Source organism: Choloepus didactylus, chromosome 8 (assembly GCF_015220235.1).
Source record: "Choloepus didactylus isolate mChoDid1 chromosome 8, mChoDid1.pri, whole genome shotgun sequence".
Lineage (NCBI taxonomy): Eukaryota > Metazoa > Chordata > Mammalia > Pilosa > Megalonychidae > Choloepus > Choloepus didactylus.
This window is the reverse complement of record NC_051314.1, coordinates 24114065-24127528: the sequence shown is the minus strand read 5'-3', so window position 1 is coordinate 24127528 and position 13464 is coordinate 24114065. Positions and strand designations below refer to the sequence as shown.

At 37.0% G+C, this 13464-nt stretch overlaps 1 protein-coding gene across 4 annotated transcripts in view; it reads right to left on the bottom strand.

Annotated features, from left to right (window-relative positions):
* ALDH1L2 (aldehyde dehydrogenase 1 family member L2) overlaps positions 1–13464 on the bottom strand; it is a 63356-nt gene that overhangs the window by 8807 nt on the left and 41085 nt on the right. For all 4 annotated transcript variants that reach the window (XM_037845767.1, XM_037845768.1, XM_037845770.1 and 1 more), the window contains 4 exons: positions 10314–10413; positions 7939–8037; positions 5832–5997; positions 565–670 (listed from right to left, as the gene is read on the bottom strand). In XM_037845767.1, coding sequence (XP_037701695.1) covers positions 565–670; positions 5832–5997; positions 7939–8037; positions 10314–10413 — 471 coding nt within the window. The remainder of the gene's footprint in view (positions 1–564; positions 671–5831; positions 5998–7938; positions 8038–10313; positions 10414–13464) is intronic.

The window sequence follows — 13464 nt, the reverse complement described above, 5'->3', positions numbered from 1 at the left end:
AAGACTCCATTGTATTAAATATTGTGTTTTATGTGCTCAATTACCATATGGCCCTCTTTGATACACTGAACACTTCGAAAAGTTTCCTATAGTATATCAAACCAGAATATCATTTATAGCTGACTATATGTTCATTTTGGACATTTCTATAAAAAGTTAAGTACCAGGATCTTTGGGGCATAATCCCCTATGATAGCAGCACTCTTTCTTCAGGAAAATTAGACTTCACAGATGCTGCCTTTCTTAGGGATGTAAATGTGAAAACTGGTTCTGTTATTTCTCAGTTATTTACCTTTTTTCCATAGACATTTCACATGTCAATTGTACAAAAACTAAAATTTAACCAGCTAAAATCCCATAATGTTAGCCATTTAAGCTAAGAAGCAAAAATATATTATGATCTCTATTGGTTAGTAAAAGTGTGATTTTTCTAATTAATTAAGTCAGTTATTCTTATGGTAGAGAATTATATGTTCACTGATTTTATGCTCTATATAGCACAACGGCAGAGGAAAAATAACTTATCTAGCCAAAACCTAAGCTAAATTATACCGAAGAACATACCCATTTTGGAATTTAGAGATGACCATAACAGGCCCAAAGGATTCCTCTTTGGCAAGATACATGTGATCTTCCACGCCTGTGAACACAGTCGGCTCCATGAAAAAGCCTATTAAAAAAAAAGAAGAGAAGAACATCAATTACAAGATAAATAATTGTCAACTAATAATTCTCTTCTTTAGTTACATTACAATTTTTTTTTCTTCTCCTCTGGGTCAGTAACACCAAGAAGATGTTCATCTCTCTCCTTGGCCTGAGCATTCCTAGGTTCCTATTTATTAATGTCTTTATTAAAAAATTTCAAACATGTAGAATTAGGGAAAATAGGATAATGAACTTATTCCTATTTCGCTATAGTTGATTCTCTTTTTTCTTTGGTTAGATATTTTAAAACAAATTCCAAAGATCATAACTTTTACCCTCAAGAATTTCAGTATGAATATGGAAAACATAAGGGTTTTTTTTTTACATAATCATAATACATTATCACACCTAAAAAACTAATGCTAATTCTTTATTCATAATTTATATTTCAGTTTTGCTGATTACCTATAAAATATCTTTTTGCAGTTGATTCATCTGATTCCAAATTAAAATAAGTTCCACACATTGCATTTGGTTTTTAGATCTGTTATGTATCTAATTTGAATCTAGAACATTTCTGCCTTTTTCCTTTCCCCCTTACTTTTTCATGCCATTGACTTTTTTCAAAAAAGAGACTAGGGAGGAAGGGCAAGATGGTGGCATAGAGAGGAGTAGAATTTAGTTAGTCCCCAGGAACAAAAAATGAACAACCAGGAACAAGTAGTAAATAATTTGGAATAACTGCTGGGAGACAACTGTGACTGTCCACACACCCTACTCCAGCCTGGCTTGGGAGGAATGCTTGAGATCGCAGTGTGGAATCTGTAAGTAAAAGCTGCAGAACTGCACCAAAAGCCCCTTCCCCCATGGCAGTCTGTGTTGCAAAACCTCGCTTGGTAGAAACTAGTGGCACTCTCTGAGCGGACTGAGCAAATATAGATCAGGTGAGCTCTAACTGAAGTTTAATTAACAAATGTGGACTGCTGAATACCAGCTACAAACCCCCAACAAGCAGACAGAGGCTTTTAGTGATGACTGACCTTAGAAAACTGGAGGATTCGTCTGACCTGGGAGGGGGAGCCCAGGAGACCAGGTGTTACTCTGGCCAACGAGTGAAACTGGGGGGCCATGTACTGGCTCCAAAGGGGGGCGTTCTGTCCCTTTTTCTCTCTCTCAACCTGAGGGACTCAGAAGAGAGACAGCCGCAGCCATTTTCAGTTCCCAGTGCTCTGACTTAGACAGGGGAGGAGACAACAGAGTCAGAGAGACCACAATTCAAATGCAGATGAAAACTCCTGAGGGGGTTTATCTTCTCTAAGAGTATAGAGGTGGGACCCAGCTTCCCCTTCAGAACCAGGCTCCAGACCCTGGGGGTAAACAGCCAGAACAGAAACTGAAGGGGCCACATCTCCTTACACTAGTCGGGAGTGACAGGCTAACAGGTGCCATCTGCTGGGCAGGTTAGGAAAAGCACAATGACTGGAGACCTCACAGGAAAGTCTGTTATTCTTCTAAGATGCATCCTGAATATAACCCCGTTCTGAGATCTGAACCTGTTCTGGTCTGGGAAAATCAGACTGGGGTAACCAAGGAAACCAGATGCCCAGACAACAGAAAACTACAAAGTATACTAGGAAAAACGAAAATATGACCCAGTCAAAGGAACAAACTTAAACCTCAATCAAGATACAGTTGAGATATTGCTTCACTTTAATGAAACAATCTAGTATGGATTTTCAAAGAAATATGCTAAATGAAATAAAAAACCTAATCAATGAGTTCAGGGAAGATATAACAAAAGAGACAAAGGCTCTAAAGAAAACACTGGGGGGACATAAGATAGAAATCAAAAGTTTGAAAAAACAATTGGCAGAATCTATGGAAATGAAAGGCACAACACAAGAGATGAAAGACACAATGGAGACATACAACACCAGATCTCAAGAGGCAGAAGAAAACACTCAGGAAATGGAGAACAAGACACCCGAAATCCTACAGTCAAAAGAACAGATAGGGAAAAGAATGGAAAAAAAAGAGCAACATCTCAGGGAACTGAAGGATGACATGAAACACATGAGTGTATGTATCATGGGTTTCCCAGAAGGAGAAGGGAAAAGGGACAGAAGCAATAATGGAGGAAATAATCAATGAAAATTTCCCATCTCTTATGCAAGACATAAAATTACAGATCTAAGAAGCACAGCATACCCCAAGCAGAACAGATCTGAATAGGCCTATGCCAAGACACTTAATAATCAGATTAACCAACGTCAAAGACAAAGAGAGAATCCTGAAAGCAGCAAGAGAAAAGCGATCCATCACATACAAAGGAAGCTTGATAAGACTATGTGAGGATTTCTCAGTAGAAACCATGGAGGCAAGAAGGAAGTGGGATGATATATTTAAGATACTGAAAGAGAAAAACCACCAACCAAGAATCCTTTATCTGGCAAAACTATCCTTTAAATATGAGGGGGAGTTTAAAATATTCTCTGACTAATAGACAGTGAGAGAGTTTGTGAACAAGATACCTGTGCTACAAGAAATACTAAAGGGAGCACTACAGATAGGAAAAGACAGGAGAGGTTTGGAACACAATTTTGGGTGATGGTAGCACATCAAGGTAAGTACACTGAACAAACATGATTGTGAGTATGATTGAAAGAGGAAGGTTAGGAGCATGTGGGACACCAGAATGAAAGAGGAAAGATAAAGACTGGGACTGTGTAACTCAGTGAAACCAAGGATGATCAACAATTGTGATAAAATGTACAAATATGTTTTTACATGAGGTAGAACAAATGAATGTCAACCTTGCAAGGTGTTAAAAATAGGGTGGTATTGGAAAAAAAATACAATCAATGCAAACTAGAGACTATGCTTAACAGAAACTTTGTATTATGCTTCCTTTAATGTAACAAAGGAATATACCAAAGCTAAATGCCTATAAGAGGGGGACATAAGGAACGGGTATGGAACTCTTGGCATTGGTGATGCTGTCTGACTCTTATTCTACTTTAGTTTAATTCTATCTTTCCTTTAGTTGCTTTTCAGCTGTCATGTTTTTTTTTTCTTTCTTTCTTTTTCTTTTGTCTCTCTACCTTCTTTGACTCTTCCTCCTTCTTTGTGGAAGAAATAGAGATGTCCTTATATAGATAGTGGTGATGGTGGTGAATACATAAATATGTAACCATAAAGGGAATCACTGATTGTTTACTTAGGATGGAAAGTATTGTGGGTGAACAAAAGTGTCTTAAAAAAAAATGAGTTGGTGAAGAAACCTTGAGGGCACTGCATTGAGTGAAGTAAGTCAGATGCATAAGGACAAATATTTCAGGGTCTCACTGATATGAACTAATTATAATATGTAAACACATAGACATGAAATACAAGTTAACAGGATATAGAACAAGGCTAAAGAATGGGGAGCGGTTGCTTATCATGAGCAGAATGTTCAACAAGATTGAACCTAAGTGTTTGGAAGTGGACAGAGGTGATGGTAGCACGTTATTGTGAGAATAAATAACAGTCCTCAGTGGTGTGTGAATGTAGTGGAAAGGGGAAGCTTAGAGTCACGTAGGTCACCAGAAGGAAAGTTGGAGGTTAGAAGATGGGAATGTATAAAATAGTGAATCTTGTGGTGGACAATGTCCATGATTAACTGTACAAATATTAGAAATCTCTTTCATGAACTATAACAAATGTAAGACACTATAACTAGAAGCTAATAATAGAGGGGTATATAGGGAAAAATATACCTATTGCAAACTATGTACTATAGTTAATGGTATTTTAACATTCTTTCATCAACAGTAACAAATGTACTACACCAATACTATGAGCCAATAATGGAGGGGGGTGGTTAGGGTTAGGGTAGGAATTGAGTTTTCTTTTTTTTATTTTTTTTATTTCTTTTCTGGAGTAATGAAAATGTTCTAAAAATTGGGAAAAAATTAATTGTGGTGATGGATGCCCAGTTGTATGATGGTACCATGGGCAATTGATTGTGCACTTTGCATCTTTGGATAATTGTATGGTATGTGAACAGTCTCAACAAAATTAAATTAAAGAACAAAAAAAAAAAGACTGGGTCAGTAGTCTTGTAGAATATCTCAAATTTTTGATTTGTCATTGCTTCCTTGGGGTGATATTAAAGTTTTCCTTCTATCCTCCGTATTTCTTGTAAATGGCAAGTTTTACCTAAAGGCATAATTAGATTCAGGTTAAACATTTTTGACAAGAGTACTTCATAGCCGATACTGTTTATTAGGCACTGCATCTCATCAGGAGGCACATAATATCCAGTTGTCTCTCCTTCTGTGGTAAGACTGACCTGGGGCTTCAAGTGGCGACAACCTGACAAATTGTTAAGTTGTTTCTCCCCTAGCATCTGGCAAACAATCTCAGGGATGATACTTTGGTGCCCTGCAAATACCCAGTTCCCTATCAACATTTCATCTAATAACTTTAGTCTCCAGTGATGATCACTGTCTGATTCGAATCAATTATTTCATTGAATCAGGGATACAAAATGGAGATTATTCTATTCGATTATACTTTCTACATTAATTAGCAGGAATTCTTTTGTTAAAGGAGACTTTTTATCAGTTATTCAATTATACTGAAATTCAGTAACTACAGGAAGTGTGGGATAAATATTGAATATTTACCTTCTAATTACCAATTCAGAGTAAGGGGTTGGTGCACAAATCACAGAGATGAAAAATAAGTTTTGTAGTTGTTTGTCTTTCCTTTTGAGTATCATGACATTGAGCTATTAAAACATTTCATTAACAGGCTCTGCTTTAGACAGCATAAATCCTTCCCAGGCTATGTTTGCTAAGATTAAATCTCACAGTGCCAAAAATCATGATCCCCAGTTATCCATAATACTTGTTTACAGCTAAAAGCCTGTTACATCCATTTCATTTGACTTTACTAGTCTTGTAAAACAGGGTGTGCACATTTCAACCTGTTTTATGGAGGAGGGAACTGAGGCTCAAAAAATTGTGTTCTCCAAGGTACCACAATTAATAACCAAGTAGGATCTAGAAATTAATTTTCTGATTATACTGTAAATGCCACTATTTCCTTTTGAGGCAAGACAGTGCAGAAATAAAAATTGGTCCATCTATTTCAACTTAAGCAGCCAGATGCCCTATAATCTTTCTGCAGAGGCACCTTACCTGGTCTTTGGACTTGCCTTCCTCCATACACCAAGGTGGCCCCCTCTTTCACTCCAGTTTCACAGTATTGCAGAAGTTTTTCCAGATGAGCCTTGTGATTTTGGGGTCCATGATCAGTAGATCTATCAAGTGGATCACCAATTTTCATCTTTTTAATTTCTTCTACCTATATGTCACCCAGTTCACAAAACACAATTCTCTGTTAATAATAATGATAGCTACCCTTGACTGAGTTTCTATCATGTGGTGCGCTACTAAGCTATTTATAAATGTGCTGTCATTTAGTCTTCACAGCAAAACTGCAGTTAGGTATTTATTATTTCAATTTTACAGATGAAGAAACTGAGGCTTCAAGAGATGAAGAGACTTTCCCAAGAGCAAACACCCAGTAAATACTGAAAGCCCAAACTCTTAATCAACATAAGGTACATATGCTATATTAAAATTATCCTGAGTGTTAATCTATTAAAATAGCAAACTGGTGTTCTGGAATTTTCACCAACACTGCACAATTACACTCTTCATGGCAAAAAATGGTCACGTTGTTATGTTCTTTTTTTCTCCCGAAATGTGGCAGACTGTCTTGTGATATTCTCATGGTACAGTTAAGCCAGAATAAGCACTAGAATCTCCAGATGAAAAATAATCTTTAGTGTACAATGTTCATCACTGACATGCCTGCAATTTCTTTCTTCCTCAGTTATCTGAATCTATTTCTGCATTTTCTAATGTTAGGCCCAATTCTAGTAAGAAAAAAGAATGGAAGTTATCATGACCCAACAGTATAGAAATCCAAGGGTCATGAAATTGAATTTTTGATTGGCAATAATCTTTCAGGGCTTAGCACAAAGCCCTATGTTGGACTAGGCGCTCCAAGTGGGAAGGGACCATGTCTGCCAAAGGCAAACAGCCTTTATATTTCCCACATCAACACAATGTTTGGTACTTGTTAGATGCTCCAAAAACAAGACAAAACAAAACGAAGAACCTTTTGAATGAATGAATGAATACAAATAGCATGGGTGCAAAATGTGTTTGCTGATGAACTAATACAGCATATCCTTGACATTTCTCGTCTCAGCACTTGAAAATTCAACTATATGTAGGTGACCCTGAAAGCCTATGATATGTAGTACTGTAAACTGTAATTTTACTGAGGCACGAAATTGAATTATGTCATGTTATTGAGTTATGATGTATAGGAGGCAGCTCCTGCCCATCCGACTGTCCCCATCTCCGTATCTCCATATGTATGCTTCCTTGTTCTCTATTATCATGAAAAAGGAATATCTTTGCTTTTTGTTTTTTTTTTGTTTTGTTTTGTTTTTTTGTTGTTCTTTTGGCAGGGGCAGGGTGGTGGAGGGTGGAAGGTACGGAATAGGCTTTGAAAAAAAAAAAGCTGTGTGCCGGTTTTGCAAATATAAGCAAATACATGATTAATATTACCATCATAATAGTTTAGTGTAGTTTAGGGTTTATTTTAACCTCAGAATACATTTTGATAGTTCTATAAATGGCTTTTAGTCCCGTAGCTATGCAATCATGATCAATTTATAAGAACTATATATGTGTTTATTTGTTTGTTTATTTTAGTGGAGGAAATTATATGTTGCAGAATTAACTCTGAATTGGGGATCTAAGAGGATCTAGTGTTGTTACTCATAATCAATTTAGGGATTTTTAAACATGAAAAGGATCTAATATACCATAAACACAGAGCAAGATACAGGTAGTAACAGCTCTGAAGTATATTGGCAAGCTTTTTATACTGACCTGTAACTTTTATTATGAAGAATTATAAACATATACAATAGTAGACTAATATAGTGAAACCCCCGTGTCCCCATCACCCAGCCTCAACCAGCTCACAGTCAATTTATGCCATCACTCACTTCCTCCTTTCCTATGTTATTTTGAAGCAAATTCCAGATATCATATAATTTAATCTGCAAATCTGTCAGTACGTAGCTCTAAAAGATAAGAGCTACTTTTTAAAAATATCTAACCAAAATACTGCTGTCACCCATAGAAATTCATTAATAATCCAAGAAGTACTTTTCAGGCAAAAATAATTTTTTTACAATTCAAAGTGTGTAGGACACCTTACCACTCTTGTCACAAATTCATCATGGATGGATTCTTCCACAAACAACCGCCCAGCTGCAATACAATTCTCTCCTTTGTTGAAAAATACTGCACCCATGCCCTTCAGTAGCAGAAAGGAAAACACTGTTAATATTACTTGGGAAGGTCAAGATTGTCATAAATTTGAACACACAGAGAATTAGGGTGTTTTTTTTTTTTGGAAAACAGCAGAAAACACAGAGAAGTCATGGAAAAGCACAATCCCTTTGGCTTAGTAAGTGATGAGAACTGCTTGGAGATACTCAGTTTTGACCTAGTGTATTTTTAGGGATTTCATTTCTCCTTCCCTCCTTTTGTCCATTAGCACTTTGTTTTTAAATATATATAATAATTAATAAAGCCATACCACAAGGGACAAATCTTGTGTTCCAAGGAATCTAGATTTTCCACAAATTTAAGTGCAATATTTGCATACCAAAGTTTGCTTTCAAAATCTCTCAGTTTGTATAAACAACAAATGTTTAGAAAGGCCCCCCCCCCCAAAAAAAAAGTGGGAAAAATCTTTTTTTCAAGGAACTATTCAAAAAATCTTTGAAATGAAGGCACTCATAAATGAGATTTAGAAGAGTGATAGAATGTGCATCTTCCCTTTCTGAATTAGTTTCCATTTACCTCCAGGAAACCTCCCTGGGTCAGCTGAATATTAGAACATACTCTTAAAAAAAAAAAAACATTTTCCATATACATGTTTTGCTCCTTTAACATTTTCAAAACTATGTTGACTATCTCGACTTTGGGACCCTAGATGGTGGGAACTAGGACTCCTTAAGGTTATATATTCCTATCCTCTAGAGCTTAGAATAAAGCTTATATTCCAAAAGTCTGATGGTGGCTAATATCAAACTCCCTGTTCTATGAAAATTCAACATTAGAGAAAGGGAAGGAGTGGTTTTCTAGAATCATTATACTGGGATTTTCTCCATGCTTACAATTATTTCACCCTTAATCTTTATTCATTCCTTTTGATTCGGGTATAATCAAGAGTGTGTGTTATCTAGTGAAGTCTAGCATTCAGCTTGGGGCTGTTAAAAGGAAGAATGGTCAGTAAAAATCCGTCTTTGCTTTCTTTTCTTTTCCCATCACTTCTCTGGATGACTCTCAAAAACCCAGACATTCAGGGGAGTTCTGACCCCTGATGTCAATCCATGCAACCCACCCATTGTCTGATGTTGCAACCTCCAGATAGGCCACCCCACAGGCCCTGGCCACAGTGCTTGGCCCTTCATTCACTCCTGGACCACTCCATTCTCCCTGGGGCCCTTTGTGTGTCCTTAATCTTAATCCATTCCTGTGGGTGTGAATCCATTGTAAATAAGACCCTTTGATGAGGTTACTTCAGTTACGGTGTGGGTGTGGCCCAACTGAATCAGGATGGGTCTTAATCCTATTACTGGAGTCCTTTATAAGCAGAATGAGATTCAGACACATAGAATAAGCCATATGAAGAAGCCAGAGGAGGCCACCATGTGCACTGCCATGTTGCTGAAAAGCCAAGGAGCAAGGATTGCCTGCAGCCAGCCCCAGAATGCCACAATCTTCTGGGAGGAAGTATCGCCATGATGACACCTTGATCTTGAACTTCTCCTAGCCTCAAAACCATGAACCAATAAATTCCTATTGTTTAAACCAACCCATTGCATGGTATTTGCTCTAGCAGCCAGGAAACTAAAGCAATAGCCTAAAAGATTATTTGTACAGAACTGGGAAGACCACAAACTTCCACCAGAATTATGAGAGAGCTTGATACAACCCATGCTCAGCAATCCCTCATCATGAAGAATGAAGACTAGGCCAATTTTTTTTTTTTTTAATTTTCATACTTTAAAATAGTCTAAGATACACAAGAAGTTGCAAAAATAACACGAGTGCCTATATCCCCTTCCCCCAACTTCCCCTGTGATATCTCACAAAACCACAGTACATTTGTTAAAACCATTAAATTGATGTAGCCAATTTAAGAAAATATGGGATCTTTGTTGCATAGAGAAAAATCTTACCAGAAGCCCAATTTGTAAACCAGATAAAAATATAGCTGTTCAGGGTTGGGTGTTGGGGGGAAAGGAGGAAAAAGGAGCTGGGAGTCCAACCAAAATGTCTTTTGAACTTTTTGATATGATGGCTATGATAGATATCTTATTTTAAAATACACTTCGATGAGACAAATTATAAAGGCATTATTTTTAAAATTAAGTGCCTTCAGTATTCCAGAAATCAAAAGAGGATTTTTATTTATGACTGTATGAAATCAAATGTCATTTTAAGACCTCTGATAAATAAGGAAGTAAAATGTGCTTTAGAAATAGGCACCTATTTAACTTGGATTTGATCCACTCTTACCATTCGCACAGCCTTGTCAAGTTCACAGTCATTGAATATTATAAGTGGAGATTTGCCACCAAGTTCAAGGGACACTTTCTTCAAGTTGCTCACAGCACAGCTAGAGAAAAGGAAATGAGAGATGAGCATTTAATGCCTGTCTGACTCTCACTTGCTTTTTTAACCATAAATTACCTCTTGGCATGAAAAATATAATTCAGTCTCAGAAATAATAAGAAACATATAGAAATAAAACCTGAGTTGGTTGAATGGTGATAATTATTGAAGTTGGATGATGAGCACATGGGAGTTATTAGCTCTTCTATGTGCTTTGTGTATATTTAGAAATTTTCCATAATAAGAAGTTTGAAAAATTTTTGTGGTCAACTGATTGGAGATTCTCATGGGAAAATTTGGGTACTTTGGGTATAGAAATTTTGGTTACATAGGGCCTGGCAAGAGAATTCAACCTCTTCCTGAGCACTTTTAAATATCAATTTTTAAAAGTGTGTTGTCCAAGAAGTGCAATGTACTCCAAACAGAATAAATCCTAATAGACTTATCCTAATCCTAAAGACACACACTAATCAGAATGCCAAATGCCAGAGATAAACAGAGAATTGTGAAAGCAGCAAAAGAAAAGCAATTTATCACATACAAAGGATCTTCAAAAGGACTAAGTCCCCATTTCTCATCAGAAACCACGGAGGCAAGAAGGCAGTGGTATGATACATTTAAGGTACTGAAAGAGGAAAACTACCACCCCAAAATTCCTTATCTGGCAAAAATGTCCTTCAAAAATGAGGGAAAGTTTTCTTTTTTACTTTTCTGGAGTAATGAAAATGTTCTAAATTTGATCATGAGGCTGTAGGAACAAGTATATGATGATACTGTGAGCCAGTGATTATACACTTTGCTTGGTTTCTATGCTGTGTGAATATATCTCAATAAAATTGCATTTAAAAGAAATGAGGGAGAGTTTAAAATATTCAAGATTAATAGAAACAGGGAGTTCATCAACAAAAGATCTGTCCTATAAGAATTACTAAAGGAAGTTCTAGGTTGAAACAGACAAGAGAGAATAGCTTGGAGTAGTGTGAAGAAATGAGGATTATCAGTAAGGGTAACTAAAAGGGTAAATGCAAAACCCAATAGTACTATACCCTCAAAATACAACTCTACTCTTTAATTCCTATAAGTAAGAATACAACTGAACAAGAAAAAGGCATATTTCCTGATAATGAGCATACAAAATATCAAGTGGTAAAGTGGGATAAAAACAATATAAGAAACAGAGGGATATAGTTGCAGAGAACATGCATGCTATAGAACCTAGGCTGGATGTATACCCAAAGCACAAGCAATGAAAGAAAAAGTAGATAAATAGGATTTTCTCAAAATTAAAAGACTTTGCTCAATGGGAGAAAATATTGGAAACCACAAATCCATAAAGGTTTCCTATCCAGAATATATAAAGAAATCCTACACCTCAACAATAAAAAGACAAACAACCCAATTTAAAAATGGGCAAAAGACTTGAATAGACATTTCTCTAAAGAGGATAAAAAGCACATGAAAAGATGTTCAACATCATTAGCTATTTGGGAAAGGCAAATCAAACCATAATGAGAGACTGAGAGGAGATAATATGGCAGCATAGAAAGGAGTGGGATTTAGTTAGTCCCCAGAACAACTAATAAACAACCAGGAACAACTAGTAAATAATTTGGAATAACTGTTGGGCAACAACCATGACTGTCCACACATTGCACACCAGCCTTGACTGGGAGGAATGCCAGAGATCACAGCATAAAATCTGTAAGTAAAAACTGTGGAAATGTGCCAGAAGCCCCCTCTCCTCATGGCAGGCTGAGTGCAAAACCTTGCTGTGGTAGAAAGCAGCACTCTCTGAGAAAGCGAATATAGCTCAGCCCAATTCCAAATGGGGATTTAATTAACAAATGTGAGCTGCTGAATACAAGCTACAAACCTCTAACAAGTAGACAGAAGTTTTTAGTGATGACTGACCTTAAAGAACCAGAAGATTCCATTGTCCTGGGAGCGAGAGAGAGAAGACCAGGTGTTACCTCTGGCTGATGAGTGAAATTGGGGGGGCTGTGGACTGTCCCTTTTTCTCTCTCTCAATCTAAGAGGTTCAGTAGAGACAGCCTCCTCCATTTTCAGTTTGCAGCACTCTGATCCACACAGGAGTGGAGATAACAGAGCCAGAGAGACAAAGAAGCTAGTCAAATGCAGATAACTCCCTAAGGGGTGTATCTTCCCTAAGAGGAAAGAGGTGGGGCCACAGCTCTACTACAGGTCTTCCCTTCAGAACCAGATTCCAGAGCCTGGGGGGAAACAACCACACCTCCTTACACCAGTTGGGAGTGATGGGCTGACAGGTACCACCTGCTGGGAAGGTCAGGAAAAGCACAGTCACTAGAGACTTCACAGGATAGTCTGTCAATCTCCAAGACACACCCACAGGGAGACTTGAAACTGAATATACTCCCATTCTGAGATCTGAAACCATTCTGGTCTGGGAAAAGCTGATTGGGGTAACCAAGGAAAGGAGATGCCCAGACAACAGGAAACTACAGTCTACACTAGGAAAAATGAAGATATGACCCAGTCAAAGGAAAAAATTTACACCTCAATCAAGATACAGTTGTGATATTGTTTCACTTTAATGAAACAATCTATTAAATATTTTCAAAGAAATATGCTAAATCAAATAAAAAACCAAATCAATGAGTTCAGGGAAGATGTGGCAAAAGAGATAAAGGCTGTAAAGAAAACATTGGGCAAATATAAGGTATAAATCAAAAGTATGAAAAAACAACTGGCAGAATATATGGAAATAAAAGACATAACACAATAGATGAAAAACACAATGGAGACATACACCACCAGATCTCAAGAGGCAGAAGAAAACACTCAAGAACTGCAGAAGAAGATACTTGAAATCCTACACTTAAAAGAACAGATAGGGAAAAGAATGGAAAAATATGAGCAATGTCTCAGGGAATTGAATGACAACATGAAGCACATGAATGTACATGTCATGGGTGTCCAGAAGGAGAAGAGAAGGGAAAAGGGGCAGAAGCAATAATAAAGGAAATAATCAGAGAAAATTTCCCATCTCTTATGACAGACATAAAATTACAGATCT